The sequence below is a fragment of the Protobothrops mucrosquamatus genome, unplaced genomic scaffold (genome assembly GCF_001527695.2).
Source record: "Protobothrops mucrosquamatus isolate PMUCROS unplaced genomic scaffold, P.Mucros_1.0 scaffold2649, whole genome shotgun sequence".
NCBI classification, from domain to species: Eukaryota; Metazoa; Chordata; class Lepidosauria; order Squamata; family Viperidae; genus Protobothrops; species Protobothrops mucrosquamatus.
In genome coordinates, this window is record NW_015388700.1 from 168,807 (window position 1) to 190,755 (window position 21,949).

Genomic DNA, 21,949 nt, shown 5'->3' on the forward strand with positions numbered 1-21,949 from the left:
TCCCCAGGTCCTTCCCAGCTTAATGGTGCTTTGGGCGTTAACGCTCGAGCCCCCAAGATCAAGGCTGTGGCTTTCCTCACTATAGCCGTCGCTTTAGGCAGAGGTCTGTTTGTTTGCCTGCCTGCCTGAAGACCAGGGTGTCTTTACTCCTCACTCCCCCCCCCCCAGCCCAGCAATAGTCTCCTCTGTATTGTCTAGGAGTTTGGCCTTCTGCCCAGCTACAGAACCAGGTGTATGCCCACCAGCCCATACGACACAAAAGCAGACAAACCACCTGTCATGGTCAGGCAGAAACCTTTACTGACATGCCAAAGGTTGGGGTGAAATGCACAGGATTCTTTACCTGATTGTATTGAAGCGAAAGATTCTTCTTGGCTACTTCTTCAGTATTTGGAATTGATCAAGAATTGTGAACTTTTCAAATATGGCAGTACTCCAAAGTATTAATGTTAACAACTGGAAGGATAAATCCACACTTAATTGTGGAATGTTCAGTGACTGATGTAAGTTGCTTATTAATACTGGCGTTGCGGCTTTTAGAAGCAATATAGGCTTTTGAGGAATTTGATCAGCGGAGGGGGGTGTTTGGCCCAATTTAATTTCCCAGGGTTTATGCAGAATGTGTCCCTCTGCAGTGAGCTCTAGTCGGTGTGGAGTGTGCGGTGGAACACAGAGCTAGTGCGCTGTGCTTGGATTATGTTTCCTGCAACAGCATCTAAAGCCTGAGCTGTAAAGAAATCTCAGCTGTCCCAACATAAACATTAAGAATTAGAGCTTCAGCCAAGGCCTTTGTTCATTACCTAACTCTAAGCGCCAAAGTAACATCTACAGTTACTCGGATGAAAGTCTAGCTGTGCCAGTGGTTGCGTCCATACAAGGAACTGCGGAAGGAGAGCCCCCAACAGATTGTGTGTGTGGTTAGTAGAAACTGCTGAGCTTCCATAACATGAAAAGTCTGCTTATTTTGACACCGTGGAGTCCTCGGAGCTCTCTGGGCTTGGTTTTCTTGCAGACATTTCACGTGCACTGAAGATGCCTAGCTAGGTCATGAAATGTCTGCAGGAAAATCACCAAGAACAGAGAGCATGTGACTGGCCACAGACCGACTTCTTGTAAACCTCTCCTTTCTATTTCAGTCTCTATCACTTCTTCAAAAGACAGATGGAAAATATGACATAATTATCAAGTAGTTTGTCAGTAACAGTTAATTTAAGGCCTTGATGGTGTTAGTGGAATATGGGCCTGATCTCCAGTGATGACTTCCAAATTCAAAGGTCCTGAACAAGCAAACCCAAACTATTAACATATGACGGATGATCGAATCATGAGCCAAACAGCATTGATTTGTTTTCACTTAATGTGAACATGCCTGTATTTGCCAACAAATGTAGGCAAAGACCTTTTCTCCTAGCCTTTTTAACAGGAGCTGGAAGGGACCTTGGAGATCATCTAGTCCAGGGGTACCCAACCCCCAGTCCATGGACCGGCACCGGGGCTGCGGCATACCAGCAACCGGGCCACGCAAACAAGCGAAGCCCCATCCACACGCTGCAGGCAGCAGGCGAAACCACACCCTCTGGTCCCTGGAAAAACCTTTCTCCATAGAACCGGTCCCGGGTGCCCAAAAGGTTGGGAGCTGCTGATCTAATCCAGCCCCCTGCTCAAGCAGGAGGCCCTACATTACTTCAAACAAGTACCATGGAAGCAAGGCCTTCACTATCTTGGCACACGTGCCCTTGGTTGCTACTTGGCAGGCAGCTGCTACCAAGGAAAGGGATGGGCCTCAGAAGGCCAAGGCATCCAAAAACATTCAGTCCCAAAACCCTGTCCGTGTTTTCTTTCCCCAAATACACGCCTAACAGTGACACCACAGGAAGAAACGTCAGAGTTTTATTAGAAATGGGCAACATGACATCAAAAAACAGAGCACACACATACACAGCTAATTCTACTCCTGCCATCTTGCGATCACCAAGATCGGCCCCCGTGAGTCCCATGGGTGTCAAGGCCTAGGCGGGCGCATGCCAGGAGGAGGGGGGCCTGAAAACAAAAGTCACAAGTGTCAATTACTTGCAGTTGTGAGAATATTGTAGCGCTACTGAGCAATTTGTTTTTAACCCAGCTATCGCAATGGCCTTTCATACTGAGTCAAACACCACCACTTTGGCAGCTTATCTCAGAATTCTAATTTTCTTCCCCAAAAGAGTACTTACCCCTCATGCCAGGAGGTGGCGGCCTCATTCCCGGTGGCGGCATCCCCATTGGTGAGCCACGGCCTGGTGGCATCCCCATAGGAGGGCCCATGGGTGGCCTCATACCAGGAGGCGGCCCCATCATTCCTAGAGCAGAAGAGCAGAAGCATCAGCAACTGGCAGTCCCTTCCCTCCTGCCTTCTAGCCCAGGAGAGACCTCAGAGTAATCCTGCTTTGACAACAGCTCCTCACAGCGGTGCTCAGGTACTGCCACTCATCATAGGTCCCGTCAGCTCCGGTAGCGAGGAGGGGGTGGTTTAGTCAAAACTCACCTGGAGGGGGAGTGCCCCTTCCCATGGGCGGGGGAGGGCCCCCACGGCCTGGTGCGTATTGAGTTGGGGCTCCTGCTATGCTAGCTGTGGCGGCAGCGGCGGCGGCAGCAACCGTCCCTCGACTCTGAGGAGTCATTACCTGTAAAGAAAAAAGTTTGAACGTGATGCGCCGCTCATCTCCCGCCTGGACTACTGCAACGCTCTCTACATGGGGCTCCCCTTGAGGAGCACTCGGAGGCTCCAGTTAGTCCAGAATGCAGCCGCGCGAGCGGTGATGGGAGCTACTCGTCGCTCCCATGTAACGCCGCTGCTGCGCGAACTGCACTGGCTACCGGTGGCCTTTCGAGTGCGCTTCAAGGTGCTAAGGGTCTCCTCAGGGTGCCGTCAGCCAGACAGTGCCGGCTGGCGACCCCCAGGGGGAGGGCCTTCTCTGTTGGAGCCCCCTCCCTATGGAACGAACTACCCCCAGAGATCCGGGTCATTCCGGATCTCCCCTCCTTCCGCCGCGCCCTCAAGACATGGCTATTCCAGCTAGCGGGGCTGGCCTGAGGAGTATTTTAGATTGATTTTAATTTGATTTTATATTGGGTATTTATAAAATTTTAAATGAAACGGCAAAACTAATATTTCTTTTAATAGTATTTTAAAATGGTGTTTTGTAAGGTCTTTATCTGTTTTTAGCTTGCTGTAAGCCGCCCTGGGTCCGCCAGGAGAAGGGCGGGGTATAAATCTAATAAAATCTAAAAAAATCATCTCTGTCCACGTCCACAAGGAGAGAAAGTGAAAAGGGCTTATCAGCCGGAAGCCGCCTGGCACCAAAGCCGCGCTCCGTTCTCCATGCAGCTGGACGTGGCTCTGCTCTTACCTGTTGGGATGGTCCACCAACTCCACGCACAGGACCGGCCAAACCCGCAGGCGCTTGGGGCATGGGAGCCCCGGCTGGGACTCCTCTTCCAGCAGCTCTGCCAACACCGGGTCCTCCTGCTGCCCCAGCCAGTGGCACACGGGCAATCCCAGTCTGGAAAAGAGCCGAAGCATCACCACACAGCAGCACCCTGGGGTCCCTCGCTCGCTGCACTCGGGAGCCGAATCCCCAGAGTGTTATTTCACCAGTGTTTCTCTGCCGCTCTTCACAGGCTCCTTTTGCTGGACCGATTCCTCCCCGGTGGAGTTTTTCTTCGCCACCTGACAATCCTCCGTGATTTGTCTCTAACAAACTAGGCCCGTTCAGTCCGCTGCGTCCCCTGGTGGCCCACCCTCAGGGCGGCCAGAGCAGGAGGGGGCAGTGAGCAGAAGCAGCCAGGCCGGAAGCCTCCCAAGGGTGCCGGGAGGAGCTCGGGCATCGCTGCTGCTCCCCCCCCACAAACTCCCACCCCCTCCGCCCCCCCCACCCCGGCTTACGTCCTTGGGGGGCGGCCCCTCCACCGTCATGGAGACCAGGTTCTCGCCGCGGAGCAGCACCAGGCCCAGCACGCGCTTCTCCTCCCGCTCGGGCTGCTTGGAGTTCTTGGGCCTGCGAGGGGGAAGGACGGAGGGAAGAGGCGCCGCTTACCGCCCGGGCCCCTCCTCGACCCCCCCCCTCCGCTCCCCGTCTCCCGTCGCCGGCCTCCCCCGCCCCCCCCCCCCCCCCTCACTTGATCTTGCGGAACTCGTCGCAGTCGCAGAGGATGAGGTTCATGTGCTTGTCGAAGGCCTTGAAGGTGCCGATGAAGACGCGCCCGTCCTGCAGGATGCACCGCATGCGGTAGTCGATGTGCTGCAGCATCTTGCTGCTCTTGCCCACCGTCTGCGGGGAGAAGAGGCGGCGGTCAGCGCGGGGCGGGAGGCGCCCCCCCCGGCCCAGGTCCCCCCGCCGGGCCCAGCCTCACCATGGTGGCGGCGTCGCAGCTCCTTCCTTCGCGCCGGCCGCTTCCCTTCCCTTCCCTTCCCGCTGCCTCGCGAACCGCCAACGCGCGCCCGCTTCCGCCGGAACCGGAAAGAAAGCTCACTTCCGGCCCCGGCCCCACACACCCCGGCGGCCGCCGGGCCAGAGCAACGCCGCGGTTTCCATGACAGCGACGGCCTTGCCGATCCGCCAATGGGAGAGGGCGCTGGGGAGCCGCGGCGGCGGCCTCTGCCAATCCGCGGGAGAGGCGGGGCCGAGGAGCGGAAGGCCGAGGGGGCGGGGCCGAGCCGAGCCCAGGAGGAGCGCGGAGCCCCGAGCGGTGGGAGGCCGCCGGGCATCGCCCCCCCCCCGCCCCGCAGCCCCCGCCCCGCAGCCCCCGCCCCGCAGCCCCCGCCCCGCGTTCCCGGGCAGGTGAGGACGCGGCCTCCGCTCGGCCGGTGAAAGCGCCGCCGCCGCCGCCGCGGGAGGGTCCGGGCCCCGGAAGGGAGGCCGTGGCCCCCTTGGACGCTGCCCCGGCCGCGCTGTCTGTCGGGACGACCCAAAGGCCGCCTACGGGCATCCCGGGCCCGGCCGGGGGCGCTGCGCCAGGCCCCGGAGAAGAGCCCGGGGGGGGGGAGCCCCGCCTCGGTCTCCATGGAGATTCAGCCGGGGGGGATCCTTGGGGGGGCTCTTGTTGCCCGCAGAGGGACCAACCCCCCCCCGCTCCCCCCTTTCCGGCTGCAGCGCCGTCGCCGGTCCGCAAGCAGGGAGCCTCCTTCGCCCAGGCGGGGGTCCCGGCAGGAGAAGCCGGCCTGGGCATCTCAGGGCTCCGCCGTTTCCCCCGTTGCTGTCTTCGTATGGCCGGGGGGGGGGGGAAAGGCCGCCCTGAGCAAAAGCCCCGCCGCCCCCTCCCCCCCGCCTGGCTCTCCTCCCCGGCCTCCCGCTGCTGCTGCTCCCCCCCCTGCAGACGGCCGGCCGGTTGCCCAGAGCGGCAGCGCCCTCCCCCGCCCCCCTGACCGGGGGGGGGGCATCCGTTGTCTGGCGCCCTGCGAGTGAAGCCCGCCTGGTCGGGGCCTGTGTGCCTGTCCCGAGTTTCACTCGATTTATTTTGCCTCCCCTCCCCCTCCTCATGAACTGGGGGGTCTCTGACCGCGCCTGCAGACGCACCGTGCTGGGTGGGGGTCCTCTGGCGGGGGGGGGAATCCTCTGCTTGTGGTGCTTCTGAAGTCCCCAGTCCCGATCTGGCCCTGCGTGGCTTTAGTCGCCCCAGAATCCCGGAGGCTGCCCTTCCCCCACCGTCCCCTCCGGGTCAGGATCACCACAGGACCGTTCAGGTCCCCACCTGCCTCCCTCTGGAGTCCAGAGTTTCCCGAAGGGGCTCCCCTGGTCAGACTGTATCCCAACCCGTGCCCCCTCCCCATTCTATGTGCCCCCTTCATCTGTATGTGGGAAGCCACAAGTATCCGGTGGGGCCCAGAGAGCAGATGCGCGGCCAGCACAGGCCCTCGGCTGACCCCTGGGCTGGAACTGGCAATGGGCCTGAGGTTTGGGCTGGGGGCTCCTGCGGTGGAAAAGCCGCCCATCTGCCAACCCTTTTCTGTCGTGGCAGGTCTGGAAGAGGGTCCCCGTTTCTAGCGAGAGAGCTGGGTCTCTAAAGAGATGCTGCCCCTGCCAGACATAGTTAAGGTGGCTGTGGAGTGGCCCGGGGCCAACGCCCAGTTGCTCGAGTTTGACCAGGTGAGAGTAAAGGGTGCCCAAGTGTTCGCAGGAGTGAGGCCTGGACAGTGAGCCACGGCAGGGTGGCTGTGGATGATGGTGGGGACAGGCAGAGGTTGTCCCAGAGAAGCCTCCTAGCTCACGACTCTCGCCCTTTTCAGAAGCGGCCCCTGGTCTCCATCATCAAGGAAGTCTGTGACGGGTGAGTGCCCGCCAGCCGGATCAGCCTCCCCCCCCTCCGTCTTCTCAGCTGGGGCCCCAGGAGCACCCTCTCTCTCAGGTGAAGAACAGCCAGGCTGGAAGGCTCAAGCGCCCTTCCTGTGTTTGTCCCCTGGCAGATGGTCCCTGCCTAACCCTGAATACTACACGCTACGCTATGCCGATGGAGCACAGCTGTACATAACGGAACAGGTAGGTGTGCAATCCTCCCTTACCCTGGAGTCCAACACATTCTGTCTCTCACTCTCTTACACACACACACACACACACTTGACCGGTGTTAAGCCAGCTTTTGTCTTTGTGCCCTACAGACTCGTGGCGACATCAAGAATGGGACCATCCTCCAGTTGGCGGTTTCTCCAGTAGGTTCTGGCTGCTGCTAGCCCTTCCGGATGCGGCTTGGGGGGTGGGGCTCTTTTTTCTCCTCCCTCCACCCCCCCCCCTTTGCCAGTGGCAGCGTTGAGGACCTGCTCTGGCTCCCTGTCTCCCGAGCGAGATGGGGAGGGGCTCCCGATGCCTCCTTTTCAGTCCAGGGCCGCCCGCCAACTGATGGACCGGACCCAGTCCTCCAGCTTGGAGGGCCGCCTGGAGGCCATGAAGGAACTTGCCAAGCTCTCGGCAGACGTCACCTTTGCCACCGAGTTCATCAACATGGATGGCATCGCGGTGCTCACCCGGCTGGTGGAGGGCAGCTCCAAGCTCCTCTCTCAGTAAGTGCCGGGCTGCTCTTCAGTAGGAGCTCCTCTTGTTCCCCCACCCCACACCCCCGTCTTTGCACACACACTTTGCCCAGGGCGCCCCAGCGGAGGAATGAGCCTCCGGTTGCTCCAAGACCTCATAGCTGTCAAGGAGTGGCTCTCCAGGGGAGGCAAGGAGGAGGGGCACGGAAGTAGTCAATCCCTCCTAGTGCTTTCCTAAGGATGGGGAAAGGATGGCAGCAGGTCATAAGGCTTGTCCTATTCCTAGAAAGCCCAGGAAAAGGAAAGGGAAGAAGAGGGCCACCTAGGGGCCCTGTCCTGTGGGAAGCATTGTCCCCCCCCCCCATTGGGTATAGACTGCCTTTAGCCAGTGTCGCAGTCTGTGGAGGGTGCGCTCAGGGGCAGGGCTTTGTCTGCTGAAGCCCCCAGGCAGCAAGGGTGACCTCCTCCGTGGCCGTCGCCCGTTTTGGCTGGCGGGAGCATCACCAGTGGGGCCCTGTCAGAGAAGAGCCGAAGGGGTTGTCTGAGGTTTGACAGCCAGGTGAGAAAGAGCCGAGCAGCGGCCTGCAGACCAGGGAGCGTGGACGGTTTGTGTCTTCCCCTGCAGCTACGGCGAGACGCTGGCCTTCACCCTGACGGCCTTCTTGGAGCTCATGGACCACGGCCTCATCTCCTGGGACACCATCTCCATCGGCTTCATCAAGCAGGTGCCGTCCCCCGGGAGGAGAGGAGAGCGGGCATGTCCTGGTGAACCGGGCTGGTGCTGACTGGGGGTTCCCTCTGCCGGCAGATCGCAGAGTACGTGAGCCAGCCGACGGTGGACGCCTCCATCCTGCAGCGCTCCCTGGCCATCCTGGAGAGCATGGTGCTGAACAGCCAGGCTCTCTACCAGAAGATTGCGGAGGAGATCACGGTCGGGCAGCTGCTCTCCCACCTCCAAGTGTGAGTGTCCCAGGGCTTGGGGCTTCCCCTTGCCCTCCCCCTGGCAGAGCCGGACGAGTTCTCTCTCTGGATCTCCCTACAGCTCCAACCAGGAGATCCAGACATACGCAATAGCGTTGATCAACGCCCTCTTCCTGAAGGCTCCCGAGGACAAGAGGCAGGTAGGTGGCAGGGACCGGGTGGGGGAGAGGGAACATGCCCTGTCGACTGGGGAGAGGGCCAGCGGAGGCAGGCCTTGCTCTTTTCCTGGGGGACAGAGCCATCTCGGGGGTGGGGGCTGGCTTGGGCGTCTGCGTGTGCACCCCCTCCATCTGTGTCCTGTGAAAGGCTGTGTCCCCCCCTCCCCGTTTCTCCCCCCCCCCGTCTGCTGATTCCGTCATCTGCTCCTTTTGTGTCTGTTTCTGCTTTCCGCCCCCAGGACCAGCTTGTCAGTCCGCTAGACCTGCCCTGCACTGTAAGTCGATCCCTATGGCAGAGAATGGAGGCCCGGCGGGCTCCGAATCTTCTCTTTCAGGGTGCTGGGGTGCACGGAAAGCCTCGGAGGAGCAGGGGGCCCCAGGGGCAGGAGGCTACTCCTGCTGTGGGGTCTGAGAAAAGCCTGGGGTTTTTGCAGATGGCTTCCCTGGTGGGGTGGGGAGCAGCACAGGTGGGGGGAGGTCCAGAAGGTGGCCCCTCCGTCTCCCTTCCTTCCACCACCCGCCATTTCCTTTGTACCTTCCTGGCAGGAGATGGCCGAGGCCTCCGCCCAGAAGCAGCTGCGTTCGGCCATCCTGACGGTAAGGCTTGGGGTCAAAGATGCCCTCCCTAGTTAGCGTTGCTGTCCATCGGCCTGCCCTTCAACTGGGCCTTGCAAGGCAGCTCGCCCTTGCCAGTTAGCAGGCAGTGTGCCAGCCGCAGCAGTCTGGGCCAGTGGACAGCTGCGAGGCAGTGGGGGCTGCTCCTGCTGACTCTTTTCATGCTCCCTCCCCCCCCAGCACGTCATCCGAGGGAACCGCCCAATAAAAACCGAGATGGCCCACCAGCTCTACGTGCTGCAGGTCTTGACTCTCAACCTCCGGGAGGAGCGGATGATGACCAAAATGGACCCCAACGACCAGGTAGTGGGCAGGGTAGCCCCCTGCGGCCTTCAGGGCGGGTGTCCGGCTGCCGCCACCGCCCAGACTCACCGTCCCCCTTGTCCCACGCAGGCCCAGCGGGATGTCCTCTTTGAGATGCGCAGGATCGCATTCGAGGCCGAGGCCGAGAGCAGCGGCGTCCCTGGCGGGGGAGCGGAGAAGCGCAAGGCCGTCTACACCAAGGACTACAAGATGCTGGGCTTCACGGTCGGTTGGCGGTGTGCAGGGAGGGGAGCCCGGCAGGTGGGGCTGCCAGGCCAGGGGCCGAGAGAGACCCTCTTGTTTCCACAGAGCCCCGCCAACCCCGCCCTGGACTTCCTCCAGACCCCGCCAGGCATGTTGGCCTTGGACAACATGCTCTACCTGGCCAGACACCACCAGGATGCCTACATCCGAGTAAGGGGCCCGGCTGCTCCCCACGGGGGACCCTGCGCAGGCAGCCACCTGGCTCCCCCTCACCGTGGGCCTCTCTCCCTGCCCCACAGATTGTCCTGGAGAACAGCAGCCCGGAGGACAAGCACGCCTGCCCCTTTGGGCGCAGCGCCATCGAGCTCACCAGGATGCTCTGCGAGATCCTGCAGATCGGAGAACTTCGTAAGTGGGGTCTGGTGGGGAACCCAGGGAAGCCCCCTCCCCCCCCGTGGAGGAGCCACTCGGGGCTGCTCCCCTTCTCCTCTGAGCCCCGGAGGGCGCCCGGCCCGCAGGGGAGCCCTGGAGGGACCTACCAGCTGAGGCCTCTCCCTGAGCACCACTTGGCCCAACCGGATGCGGCCCAGCGGGGATGTTGGAGCCTCAGAGGGCTGCTTCACGTGGCAGCCGTGGCCTGGTGCGTGACTGGGGCAAGGATGGTGGTTGAGCTACCACTGGCTGCTGCGGGGGTGGGGGGCCGTTCACTTCCCAAAGGCTGGTCGGAAAGGTAAAAACTCTGCCTGGCCACCCGGCGCCTCAGCGGCTACGAGCATCCCTGTGTGTTCAGCTGGGACGTTGTGACATTTTTGTGCAGTTTCTCACGTACACAAGGTGCACTTCCCGGTGTTTTTCTGCTGATGCCTCCGTGCAGTCTGGGAATGTTTGCCCTAGATCTCCCTCCCTCCCTCCCTCCCAAAGCTCAGCCTGGGGGAAAGTGGGCCTGCCCGGCCGCTCTGACGGCCCGCTTCCTCCCTGTCTCTGCCAAGCCAACGAGGGCCGGAACGACTACCACCCCATGTTCTTCACGCACGACCAGGCCCTGGAGGAGCTCTTCGCCATCTGCATCCAGCTGCTGAACCGGACCTGGAAGGAGATGCGGGCGACAGCCGAGGACTTCCACAAGGTGGGTGTGGCCTCCCCCTCCTCTTTCCCCTCCCTCCGCAGCCCCCCAGTGCCGCTGCCCTCCTCCTCCTCCTCCTCCTCCGCCAGGTGATGCAGGTGGTGAGGGAGCAGATCACCCGGGCCCTGCCCGCCAGGCCCCCCTCCCTGGACCAGTTCCAGACCAAGCTGCGCGGCCTGGGCTACTCGGAGGTGCTGCGCTTGCGTCAGTCGGAGCGGATGAGCCAGGACGACTTCCAGTCCCCGCCCATCGTGTGAGTGGCTCAGGGAGGGGCCGGGGGGGCACTGGGCAGGGGACACCCCCCCTCTGATGCACCTGCTGGCCGGCCTTCCCCAGGGAGCTGCGGGAGAAGATCCAGCCGGAGATCCTGGCGCTCATTAAGCAGCAGCGCCTGAACCGCCTCTGCGAGGGAAGCAGCTTCCGCAAAGTGGGCAACCGGAGGAGGCAAGGTGAGCCGGGGGTCCTGCGGCAACGGGGGGGGGAGCTCTCTCATGGGGGGGGGTCTTTGCCGAGACCGTTTCCCTGCCTTGCAGAGCGCTTCTGGTACTGCCGCCTGGCCCTGAACCACAAGACGCTCCACTACGGGGACCTGGAGGAGAACGCCCAGGGGGGGGCCACCCTGGAGTCACTGCAGGAGAAGAGTAGGCCGGGGGTGGGGCTGGGCGGGGGTGGGGCAGCTCTCTGGCCCTGGGGGTGGTGTCTGTCCAGGTGGGCCTCTGGAGGGCCGGGCCTGATGGCCGCCCCTCTTCCCTTAGTCCCCGTGGCAGACATCAAGGCCGTTCTCACCGGGAAAGAGTGTCCTCACATGAAGGAGAAGGGGGCGCTGAAGCAGAACAAGGTACGGGCCCCCCCAAAGGCCTCTGCCCAGGGACGGGGGGGGGGGGAAGGGAGAGGCCCGCCTCCCGGTCCCTGACTTCTCTCCCCACCCCCAAGGAGGCCCTGGAACTGGCTTTCTCCATCCTTTATGAACCGGACGAGACCCTGAACTTTATCGCACCCAACAAATACGAGGTGAGCAGCAGGTGCGGGTGGGGGAGCCCAGGGCTGCTTCTATCCTGCTGGGCTGGCCCTCGGGTTGCCTCCCCCTCCCCCCCAGCCAGCTTTCCCTGCCCGAAGGGAGGGAGGCCTTTCTTCTGCGCTGAGAAGGCTAGCATTGGAAGGGGCTCTGGAGGTCATCTAGTCTGCCCCTGTTGAGGAAAGGAATTAAAGCACCCCCAATAGGTGCCTGTCCGGCCTTGGCCCGAACACATCCCCCCGAACAGGGGAGACACCCCCCACCCCCGCATCATTGGCCTCTCTGTTGAACTGCTCCTCTTTCCGACCTTTGGGGCGAAGGTCCTTTCCTGAGGACTGTTCAAATTGCGGACTTGGATTCCGGGAAAGGGGCCCTGGAAAGCCTCCCCTCTTCACTGGGGTTTCTTACGGGGCCCCCAAAAGAGCCTCGTCGTTTCCTCCTCCATTTAGATCAGTCAGAGTAGAAATTTTTGAAGATGTGTTAGAAATCCCTGCTCTGTGCATTCGCACCACCTTGGTGGCCCCTCTTCCGCAGACTCCGTCCCTCAGACTGGACGCCTGCCAGTCGCCGTCTCTGCGCTCCCGGCAGAAGCAGCGCCTTAAATCCCCCGCCACCCGCGCCCTCCTCGCTCAGCGGTTCCCGGGGGGCCCTTGGCTACCGGCAGTTAAGGGGAACCTTTCTGGCTCTGAGAACCGGCGGCGGTGCTGGCTGCAGGGCGGAGGATGTTCTTCCCTGTCCACCCGCTGCCTTCAGCCAAACGGAGCTTTCTGGGCAAGCTTTCTGCTTGCGCGGCCCAGTTCCCAATGAGCCGCATCCCGGTACCAAGCTGCATCTCTCGGGTTGGGGACCCCCGATTTGGAAGAGGGCTGCATCGCCCCTCTCGCGCCCTCTCAGAAGACGCAGCTCCTCCCCTGCTCCCGCTGAACTCTCCTGGGTCACTTCCTGGCCCCTGGCCGCGAGTGCCCCGTTTTGGACACCCCAGGAGAGGGGCAGGGGGCCCAATGTGGGTTGTGCTGCTCTTACTGCCCCTGTGGCAGCTGCCAGGATGGTCCTCGGGGCAGTTCTGGGTTCCGGGAGGAGGGGCAGGAGCTGCCAGCAGGCCAAATGCGCTTCTTGCGGGTTTCCGGATTGTGGGGGAGGGGTGGAGACTAGGAGAGGCCTGCTGCCCCTCCCCAGCCGGTTTTCTCCTCCTGTCTCCCAGCTGCAGCCTCTCCTGCCCCTTGTCCTGCCGCACTGAGCTAGTCTGAATTCTCCAGCATTAATAGCCTCCCATGGGTGTAGGGCCTCCTCTTTAAAACGTGCAGGTTGGTGACCATCATCAACCTGGCCGTAATGAAGACTGCAGGTTAGCGGTGTGCCGGGTGAATAAAGTGCCTCTGTCGTCTGGCCTGCGTCCCCTCCCTGAGTCTCCCCTCCCTGCTCTGCTCGGGAGCCGCCACAGCGTCCCAGGAGAAGCCACCTCTTTTGGGGCAGCCTCTTCCTCTCGGCTGACAGCCTGCATGCGTGGTGTAGGGAGGAGAGCTCCTGCCCTCTGGCTCTGCTCCCCTGGTTCTGCCTCTGCCCCGTGGGGCAGGAGAGCATCAGCCGCCCCTCCCTCCAGGACGGCCCTTCGGAAAGGCCAGGGCTGAAGAGACCGGCTCCGTCAACCGTCCCTCGCGGGCCTTGGTGGTGGTGGTAGCGGCAGCGGCCTTCCTCCTCTGGCCTTGCTCCGGTCGGGATGGTGGTGACTGGAATGGAACACGGGCTCCCCGTGGGATCTGACCGGGCTAAAGCGGGGGTGGGGTGGGGGAACCACTAATTGAGGGAAAGCTCCCTGGCCTTTACAGCAGCAGCTCTGCCTCGTTGCTGGTTGAGCTGTGAGAAGATGCAGACCCCTCCCAGGGGGGCCAGGCCAGCTCTGCCCCATCCTGCGCTCGGGCGTGTTCCCAACTTGGGTGCAGAGTGGGACTTTTCTCCCCTCTCCTCCCGGCTTTGGTTTCCGAAGGGAGGAAACTTCCTGGGCTGTGATACGGAGAATAGAGCTGGAAGGGACCTCGGAGGTCTTCCAGTCCAGCCCCCTGCTCAGGCAGGAGACTCCATACCGTTTCAGACAAATGGCTGTCCAGTCTCTTCTTGAACACCTCCAGTGATGAAGCACCCACAACATCTGGAGGCCGGCTGTTCCGCTGGTTAATTGTCCTCATTGTTAGGAAGTTTCTCCTTAATTCCAGGTTGCTTCCCTCCTTGGTTAGTTTCCATCCATCGTTTCTTGTCCTGCCTTCAGGTGTTTTGGAAAATAGGTTGACCCCCTTTAATCATCTTAGTCGCCCTTTGCACTTTTTCCAAAGTCTCATCATCTTTTTTGTAACGTGGTGACCAAAACTGGATGCCGTATTCCAGGTGGGTCCTTACTAAGGCTTTATAAGGCGCTACTGAGACTTCACGTGATTTTGATTCTGTGCCTCTGCCTAGAAGCAGCCGGGGGCTCCGTAGCGCTGGAAGTGGGTCGAGAGCGGCAGAGGCTGCCAGGAGGGTCTTCGCAGAGTGGGGGGTGGGGGGTGGGGGGTGGGTTTGGCTAGTCTCCCTCTTTCCTCTCCTCCCCCCCCCCGCCTGAGACCCTCTCTTGCTGCCCCCAGTTCTGCATCTGGGTCGACGGGCTCCACGCCCTGCTGGGGAAGGACATGGCGAGCGAGCTGACCAAGAGCGACCTGGAGACGCTGCTCAGCATGGAGATGAAGCTGCGCCTGCTGGACCTGGAGAACGTCCAGATCCCCGAGGAGCCCCCGCCCGTCCCCCGCGAGCCCAGCAGCTACGACTTCGTCTACCACTACGGCTGAGCCGCCTCCGCCCGGCCCCCGCGGGGCTCCCCGGGCAGGGCAGGGCGGGGGGGGGGTCGCGGTGGCGGGGCGGCGGCTGGACCTGGCGCGCTCCCCCCTTCCTCCCCCCCCCATTAAAGCTGGTTTCCCCTCCCTCCAGCCCGGCTCCGGCCTCTTATTCGCGCCGCGGGCGGCAGGGGGCGCTGGGCGGCCGGGGCGCTCTGGCCGCGAGGCCTCTATGGAACGGGGGGGGCGTGGCCGGGGGCGCTTCCGCCCGGCGCGATGGCGGCGGCGCGGGCTGCCGCGCGGGCGGCGGGGCTGGTGCTGCTCTACTACGGCTTCTCCATCGGCATCACCTTCTACAACAAGTGGCTCATGCAGGTGGGCGGGGCTCCGGGGCGGGCGCGGGGCGGTTCGGCCGGCCGCCGGCTCACCGCGTGGCCTCCCTTCCGCGCAGAGCTTCGCCTTCCCGCTGTTCATGACGCTGCTGCATCTGCTGGTCATCTTCGCGCTCTCGGGGCTGGCCAGGCGCTGCTCCCGCCGCTGCAGCGCCGCCACCTCGGCCACCGCGGGGCGCGCCCTCCTGCCCTGGCCCGCCTACCTGCGCCAGGTGGCCCCGACAGGTGAGGGACGGGGGCGGGCAGGGGCGCTCGGGCGGGGCGGGCGGAGGCTCCCGGGACCGAGCGGGGCGCAGCGTTTGCCGCCGGTCGGGGGTCCGCCAGAAGCCCCTCCGGACGTGCCTCGGGGGGCTCCTCTCACGGGGCTTTTCCCCCCGCAGCGCTGTCCACCGCCCTGGACGTGGGGCTGAGCAACTGGAGCTTCCTCTACATCACCGTCTCCCTGTGAGTGCCGGGCGGCGGCGGGGAGGCCGGCTGGGGCGCCGGGGCTGGCGTAGCCTTCAGCGGCGGCCGGGGCGGTGGGGAAAAGGCCGGTGGGGGGGGGGCTGCCTGCAGCGGCGCCCCTCACTCATCCCTCCCTCCCTCGCTCCTCCCGCCTGGCAGCTACACCATGACCAAGTCCTCGGCTGTCCTCTTCATCCTCCTCTTCTCGCTGATCTTCAAGCTGGAGGAGCCGGTGAGACATCCCCCCTCCCGCCTCTCCCCCCCCGCCCAGTCTCGGGGTTCGGGCAGGCAGATGGCGGGCACTGAGCTGGGGTGCCAGCAGCCCCGCCTGGCCTCTTCCCGGCCCGGCTCTCCGCTCACCAGCAGGTGGCGCTGCTCCCTCTCCCGCCAGAGAGCCGCCCTGGTGCTGGTGGTGCTGCTCATCTCCGCGGGGCTCTTCTTGTTCACCTACAAGTCCACCCAGTTCGACACCGAGGGCTTCGCCATGGTGCTGGGCGCTTCCTTCCTGGGGGGCATCCGCTGGACTCGGACCCAGATCCTCCTGCAAAAGGACGAGCTGGGTGAGTGCGTGGCAGGGGGGGGGGCTGAGGGAAGGCCAGGCCCCCCTCCCTCCTCCCCCCTGACAGGCCGCTGCCCTTCCCATCCCTTGCAGGACTCCAGAACCCCATTGACACCATGTTCCACCTGCAGCCGGCCATGTTCCTCAGCCTCTTCCCCCTCTTTGCCGTGTTTGAAGGTCAGCCGCCTGGGGGAGGGGGGGGGGAGTGGACGCACCCGGGGGGGGGGACGATGACTTCTGGCTGCCCCAAGTTGCTCGAGGAGGGGGCGCCAAGGGTGTGCCGGGACGATCCCGCCAACGGCTCACGTTGCGGAAGGGAGAAGCCCCATCTTGTGGCCCCAGGTTCTGCTCAGCCCAGGAGGGCCCTTTACCCAAAGAGGCCCATCAAGGGGAGGGTCCTCGGGGCTCAGCTTGTCTGGCCCCCCGCCCCGTGCAAGTCCCCTGGGCTTCAGCTTTCCAGACCAACGGCTCCTCCTCCCCCTCCCCCACCCCCAGCTGCATGGCTCTTCCCACGAGGGCTGCTTTCCAGGAGTCCCGCCCAAGATCTTGTGCTTTGGTCCCTTGTGATCCACTGAGATGCCCAGATCCCTTCTGCAGGCCCTGCCAAGCGCACTGGTCTCCCCATCCTAAACCTTTGGTTGCCTTCCTCCCGATTGACTGCTGGGCGGAAGGCCTGGCCTGCCCCCTCCTGCCCCCCCCATCTGTCTCTGGGACTTGCTTCCGGATCAGCCAGTCGTGGGGCTGGGTCTGCAAGCGAGCCCCCTTCCTGTTCCCTCCCTGTTTCCCCAGGTCTGCCCTTGTCTGCGTCGGAGAAGCTCTTCCGTTTCCAGGAGGTGCCCCTGCTGGTGGATCTGCTGGGGAAGCTGGTCCTGGGGGGGCTGCTGGCCTTTGGGCTGGGCTTCTCCGAGTTCCTCTTGGTCTCCAGGACCTCCAGCCTCACCTTCTCCATATCGGGGATCTTCAAGGTATTTGAGGGGGGCGCTTCTCTGGCCTGTCCTGGGCCTTTTCCTTCTTCCAACACAGCAGTCAAAATGTGCGTATGTTCCACCCCCTGGGCCCTCGGAAGGCCTGCCTTACTCCAGGAACTGCATAGAATTCACCATGGTGTAAAATAAAAAAGAACAGAAACCCAGTTGGGCCAAGCCGACCGCCTCTGCCTGTTAACGGGGGTTGTTTATGGCTGTGAGGGGGACCCCCGGCAGTGGGACTGAGCCCGTCGGATCAGCCCCCAACCGCCTCTGGCGAGGGGGGGGCTCAGGCCGGCCTGGTCTGCTGTGAGCTGATGATGCGCTGCCTCGTCCCCCAGGAGGTCTGCACCCTGTTCCTGGCGGCTCACCTGATGGGAGACCAGCTGACTCCGCTGAACTGGCTGGGCTTTGCCGTCTGCCTGCTGGGCATCTCTCTGCACGTGGCCCTGAAGGCCCTCAGGGGTAAGGAGGGGGGCAGGGGAGGGGCAGAGAGGCCCTCTTTCTATGGGCCCTCGCAGGGCAGCTCACCCCTCCCTTCCCACGCAGGGCCAAAGGGCACGAAGCACCCCGAGGCGCCTGGCTCCCCTGCAGACCTGGAGCTCTTGCTGCTGCCGAACTCCCAGGAGGAGGAGGAGGAGGAGGCCCCCCTGCGCTGAGCCCCCCCCTTGGCAAGCTGGAGGGCGCCTGCTCTGTGGTGTGTGTGGATTGTGGGCTTCCTAGGGCGGAACAGAGATGCTCAGCTTGGGGAAGGGGGAGGGCAGGTAGCAGGGCTGCTTCTGCCTCCCCCTCCCTGGGCTGAGAGGTCACCCTCTTTGGGCTTGCCAGGGCCTCGTGCCCCAGACTGGCTGGGCCAGAAGCCGAGAGCCGGGGCCTGCGGAGGCTGCAGCCGCCTGCAGTGGGCCCACCTTGCTGCCCGGCCCCTCAGAAGCGCCTGCAGATGTCCAGGGTGGCTGCTCAGGTTTGGGCCCTGCGGTGGAGAGGTGTGGCAGGTCAGAAGAGCCCCAGAGGAGGGCGGCCTCCCGTTTCCACCTGTGCCCCCCTAGGGGCAGGAGTTGCTCCGCCCCCCGTCCAGGAGGGCACCTGCAGCAAGAGGGTCCTGAGCCTTCAGGAGGAGGAGAAGGAGGAGGAGGACTCTGGGAATGGAAAGGGGAGCCAGGTGGCCGAGCCTGGGTGCAGGGAAGAGCCCCCCTGGAACGTCAGCCGGACGCTCAGGGTGGGCTAGATGAAAGCGCCCACCTGAGTCAGGAGGCAAGGCAGGTGGAGGTGGGTGAAAGGCAGGGCCCCGATGGGCACGCCCACTGCAGCGATCACGGGGGCCAAAAGAATGCAGGAGCCCCAGAGCAGAGCAAGGGGGCGGCTTGTAAAGAGCAAAGGGCTGCATCCCAAAGGTGCTTTTTCAGGAGGTGACTGGACTTCCTTTGTTTTTCTTTGAAGACGTTTTGCTTCTCATCCAAGAAGCTTCTTCAGCTCTGACTGGGTGGTGGGGAAGGATTTATACTCCTTGCAGACAGCTGGTCATTTGCCTTCTTTTAGATAAGAGTCCTTGAGGCCACTTGGAGGTTTTACCTGTGTCCTCAGGGTCACCTGAGTAGTGCAAATGGGAGTGGATCCTTCTTGGAACTGCTGACAGGACTGTGTGGTGGACCATTTGCACTACAACACAGGAGCACGGAGGGAGAGGAGCAGGTGGAAAAAGTTAAACAGCAACTATCTGTTCCAGTGCCCACCAAAATGAGAGCTGGGTTTCCCCTCCTCCCCAAATAAACCACGCTTGCTGTACTGGGGCTCCCTTGGGGCACCCAAATGGCTGAGGGGCAAGTGGGGACCGGAAAGCGGAGGATGGGAAACCAGGGTGCTCTCTTGGGCGCTTCTGGGGGGCTGCCAGGAAGTCAGGGCATTGTCACTTCAGGTGTCCAGTTTGCCCCAGTAAAAGCCCACCAGGGTTCCAGGGCCACCAGTGTCGCCATCTCCTGCTGTGGGGCGAGGCTGGTCCAAGTGTTCCGCATGTGCCCGGGCAGCCAGGATCAGGCCCAGTGGCAGAACTGCCTGACACGAGCCGCAGCCTCCAGTAACTCCACTTCTTTGGGGGTGATGGAAGTTTTTTTAATTCCTTCCTACCAATTTCTTTTCAATTCATCCACAACAGTTCTGCTCAGGACCGCCGGCAAAGTGCCATTGATATTTGATAAATATCAAATTGATATTTAAATTAAATATTTAAATTGATGTTATTTGAGGAATATTTCATAAAGCTATACACTAAGGGGACTCATCACTTCTGTGGCGCCCAGCAGCCGCGGCTGTTCTGCACCCATCCAGGTTTACCGGCTATGGTGACTCTTCGCAAAGTAGCCGTAGCTGCCATTGTGGGAACCCGGACCGGCCAGGCTGCCCCTCCCGGCCTGGTTCACACATCCTAACAACTGATTCAGTTCTGCTCAAGTGGGGTGTTAAGCTTGGAAGGCCATGTCCTGCCCACGTTGGAGCTTCCCAGGATGTGTTTGGAGGGGGGGATGCCCATTGTGCCTCATCCAGTGCCCCTCTGAGCCCCCCCTTCATGGTCATGGGCAGCTGCTGGCGTTTCCTATTGTGGCCCACCCTGCTGGAGGGGAGGGTGGAAAGGAGGCCGAGGCCCAGAGGTCCAGCACATCAGCTTCTCCTGGGACACACCCCACTCCTTCAGTGGGACAGGAGGTCTGGGGTGCTCCTCACAGCAGTCCTGGGGCTGTCAGGATGGCTCCTGCAGGGCTCCAGCCTTCACTTCCTCCCTCTTTCCTGAGAGGCGCCCCTTATGCACGCCTGCACAGTGTGTGTGTGTGTGTGAGGGGGGTTATATGAGCACAAAGACATGCATGGAAGACACAAACTGACAAGCACCCACCTGGCCACCACAACCGTTTAGGCAAGGCTTTTCAACCAGTGGTACGGGTACCACCTGTGGTCCATTGGCACCTGGCAGGTGGTACGCGACCATCCTAGAAAAGTGGTAGCGGGGGAGGGGAATGAGCTGAACCGGTGGCAGCACCGCACAAGCCTGAGCGAGAGACGGCTGGAGCTGCAGGGCTCTCAGGGCTCAGCGGAAGCGCCAGGATCAGCGCCAGGCTCCAGCCGGAGCTTGGCATTGATCCTGGTGTTTCTGAGCCCAGAAGAAGCACCAATCAGCTGGGATGTTGCAGCAGGGTCTTGTGATTTACATTCAGATGCTTGGCAACTGATTCATATTTATGATGGTCACAGTGTCCCAGGGTCATGTGAACTGACCAAAACCTGCTGCAACCACCCAGCAGACGGGGGGGGGGGGAATAAAAACCAAACACCCCCCCACCCCACCACCACTTCCAATCCTCAACAGAAATGCTCACAACAATGGAAACCTCGGACAGGAGGAAGAGCGCTGCCGGGTGGGCAGGCAGGTGTCTTGCTCAACTGGCTTGGGGGCACTTTTTTCAGTGCCATTGTAACTTCAAACAGTCACTAAGCGAACTGTTGTAAATCAAGGACTACCTGTACTTCATCACTTTTTCCCCTTTTGGGAGGGGGGTCATCAAGTTTTTGACACCTTGCTAGGCGACTGGTGGTACTCGGATATTGCCATATCCTAAAAGTGGTACAATGGGTGAAAAGGTTGAAAAGCCCTGGTTTAGGGAGTCAGGAATCAGCTCTCCCCCCCCTGCTTTGCCCAGAGATCGCAGGGCATCGCAAAAGAGGGAGAGGAGCAAATGCAGGAATAGCTTCAGGATGGCCACAGGTTCTTTACTCCCAAACCTTGGTCACATGGGGGCTTCTGGCCTTCCCTGGCGTGGCTAAGCGTTCCTGGGCAATGTCTCCTTGGGCCTTTAGCTTACTCCATGGTGTCAGGATATACTCAGTCAGGTTGTTTGGGCCTTTTAGGTTTCCACACCAACCTTCCTTAACGATGTCTAAAACACCAGGAGGTCGTCTTCCGTATAGTCATTCAAATGGGCCAGATCCTTGGATGCCTGGGGAATCCCCTCCCCCCATACGCAAACAGTAGGACGGGCAGCCATGTATCCCAGTGCTTTGGGTCCTAGCCAGCATATTTCCTGAGCATATTCTTTGGGGCTTGGTTCCTTCTTTTTGTAAGACCATTGTATGCTCTTGTGCGTTGTAAGGACTGTCCCACCGGTGCTTTTTTCCAAAGTCCAAGTGGACTTTGTTTTTCCTTGAAGATGTTTCGCTACTCATCCAAGAAGCTTCTTCAGTTCTGACTGGAGTGGAAGGGTTTATATTCCTTGCAGTCATCTGGTATGCACCCATTTTATTCCCAAGTCTGCATATAGATATTTCAGCATCGCCGATTGGTTTCTTAATCCATCAGGTTCTTGTGTGAAAATCTTTACCAGCTCCTCTGCGACACGTTTAGCGGTCACAGTTCCCTAATGGAGCCGCTTCTGGGCACCGAGCTGCGTAGTAGTCACAGGCCACCAGGATATCCTCGCTGCCTTTACCAGATTGTGGTGATGGGCCTACGGTATCCATGGCGACTTTAGAAAAGGGGATGGGGGCTTAAGGACCCCTTTCCATGGAGTCCTTTCTCTCTGGCAGCCCCTCAGAAGCTCTTACTTGCTGGAACAGCCTTTCTTATTTCCCTCCCTCCCTCCATCCTCTTTTTCCCCCCAGTCTGACTTCCCTGGGGCCCTGCAATTCTTGGCTGGTTCGGCTGCCCTCTGACCCAACTCTGGATTGTGTTCCTTCACCCAAATCCTCAATTGTGTAAGGAGTCCTTGCAGAATCCACTCTAGAATTACACCCCTTTCCCTGCTTTTCCCTCTGGCCTCAACCATCTTCCAACCTGGCCCACAATTCGTAAATCCCCCCCCCACTCCCATGTTTGTTAAAGTAACTTCTGACCCTCTGCCTGCAGGTGTCAGGCGTGGCATCGTATCTGCACAGGATTGTGAGCGTAATTCACTCCTCCTCTTGCAGAAAGAGTGCTCATGGGTCCTTAAAGCCTCCCCTGTTGAATATGGGGCTAGTCTGGCCACTTGCGAGAGGCGGCCACAGCCCTGGGCTGCTTCCGGGGGCTTGATTTCCACAGAGACCACCTCCCCACTCCTTCCCTTCCAGGACAACTGCCACACACCCACTGCGGCAAGGCAACGTGCTCTTCTGCTCAGCTTCTCTGGCTGCCCCTTGCTGGGCTGGCTGGGGGGAGGTCTCTAAGGAGCAGGGCGCCCACAGCCCAGGGGCTGCCAGTTTCCAGGCAGCCTCCCCTCTCACGGGGACCCAGCACACCAACAAGGAGCAGGTTAAAGCAGACAACAACCACCCAGAATCTTTTTCCTTGGTGCATTGACCCCCACCGGCATCAAGCTGTCCCACTGCCCTTTCCTGTTATTTTTAACTGATTTCTATAGTCGTC

At 61.3% G+C, this 21,949-nt stretch overlaps 3 protein-coding genes across 4 annotated transcripts; 2 read left to right on the forward strand and 1 right to left on the reverse strand.

The window, feature by feature from the left end:
• Positions 1-1,874: 1,874 nt before the first annotated feature.
• SNRPB (small nuclear ribonucleoprotein polypeptides B and B1) lies at positions 1,875-4,435 on the reverse strand. The gene is made up of 7 exons (XM_015825471.2): positions 4,393-4,435; positions 4,159-4,310; positions 3,926-4,037; positions 3,390-3,542; positions 2,525-2,663; positions 2,214-2,339; positions 1,875-2,040 (listed from the first exon to the last, which is right to left on the reverse strand). The coding sequence occupies exons 1-7, from the start codon at positions 4,393-4,395 to the stop codon at positions 2,003-2,005; spliced, it is 723 nt and encodes a 240-aa protein (XP_015680957.1). The 5' UTR covers positions 4,396-4,435; the 3' UTR covers positions 1,875-2,002.
• A 1,612-nt stretch (positions 4,436-6,047) lies between these two features.
• Positions 6,048-14,218, forward strand: ELMO2 (engulfment and cell motility 2). 2 transcript variants are annotated; one of them, XM_015825472.1, is made up of 21 exons: positions 6,048-6,125; positions 6,266-6,306; positions 6,443-6,515; positions 6,635-6,685; positions 6,852-7,033; positions 7,629-7,728; positions 7,812-7,963; positions 8,046-8,124; positions 8,382-8,417; positions 8,689-8,739; positions 8,938-9,060; positions 9,151-9,285; positions 9,370-9,474; positions 9,564-9,672; positions 10,254-10,390; positions 10,477-10,640; positions 10,724-10,836; positions 10,921-11,028; positions 11,143-11,225; positions 11,321-11,398; positions 14,018-14,218. In XM_015825472.1, the coding sequence occupies exons 1-21, from the start codon at positions 6,048-6,050 to the stop codon at positions 14,216-14,218; spliced, it is 2,199 nt and encodes a 732-aa protein (XP_015680958.1). The 2 variants fall into 2 exon arrangements, with proteins under 2 accessions (XP_015680958.1, XP_015680960.1); XM_015825474.1 differs by lacking the exon at positions 8,382-8,417.
• A 261-nt stretch (positions 14,219-14,479) lies between these two features.
• Positions 14,480-17,222, forward strand: SLC35C2 (solute carrier family 35 member C2). Its single transcript, XM_029285984.1, has 9 exons — positions 14,480-14,578; positions 14,655-14,820; positions 14,976-15,039; positions 15,199-15,271; positions 15,431-15,599; positions 15,692-15,775; positions 16,388-16,563; positions 16,905-17,028; positions 17,113-17,222. The coding sequence occupies exons 1-9, from the start codon at positions 14,480-14,482 to the stop codon at positions 17,220-17,222; spliced, it is 1,065 nt and encodes a 354-aa protein (XP_029141817.1).
• Positions 17,223-21,949: the final 4,727 nt, after the last annotated feature.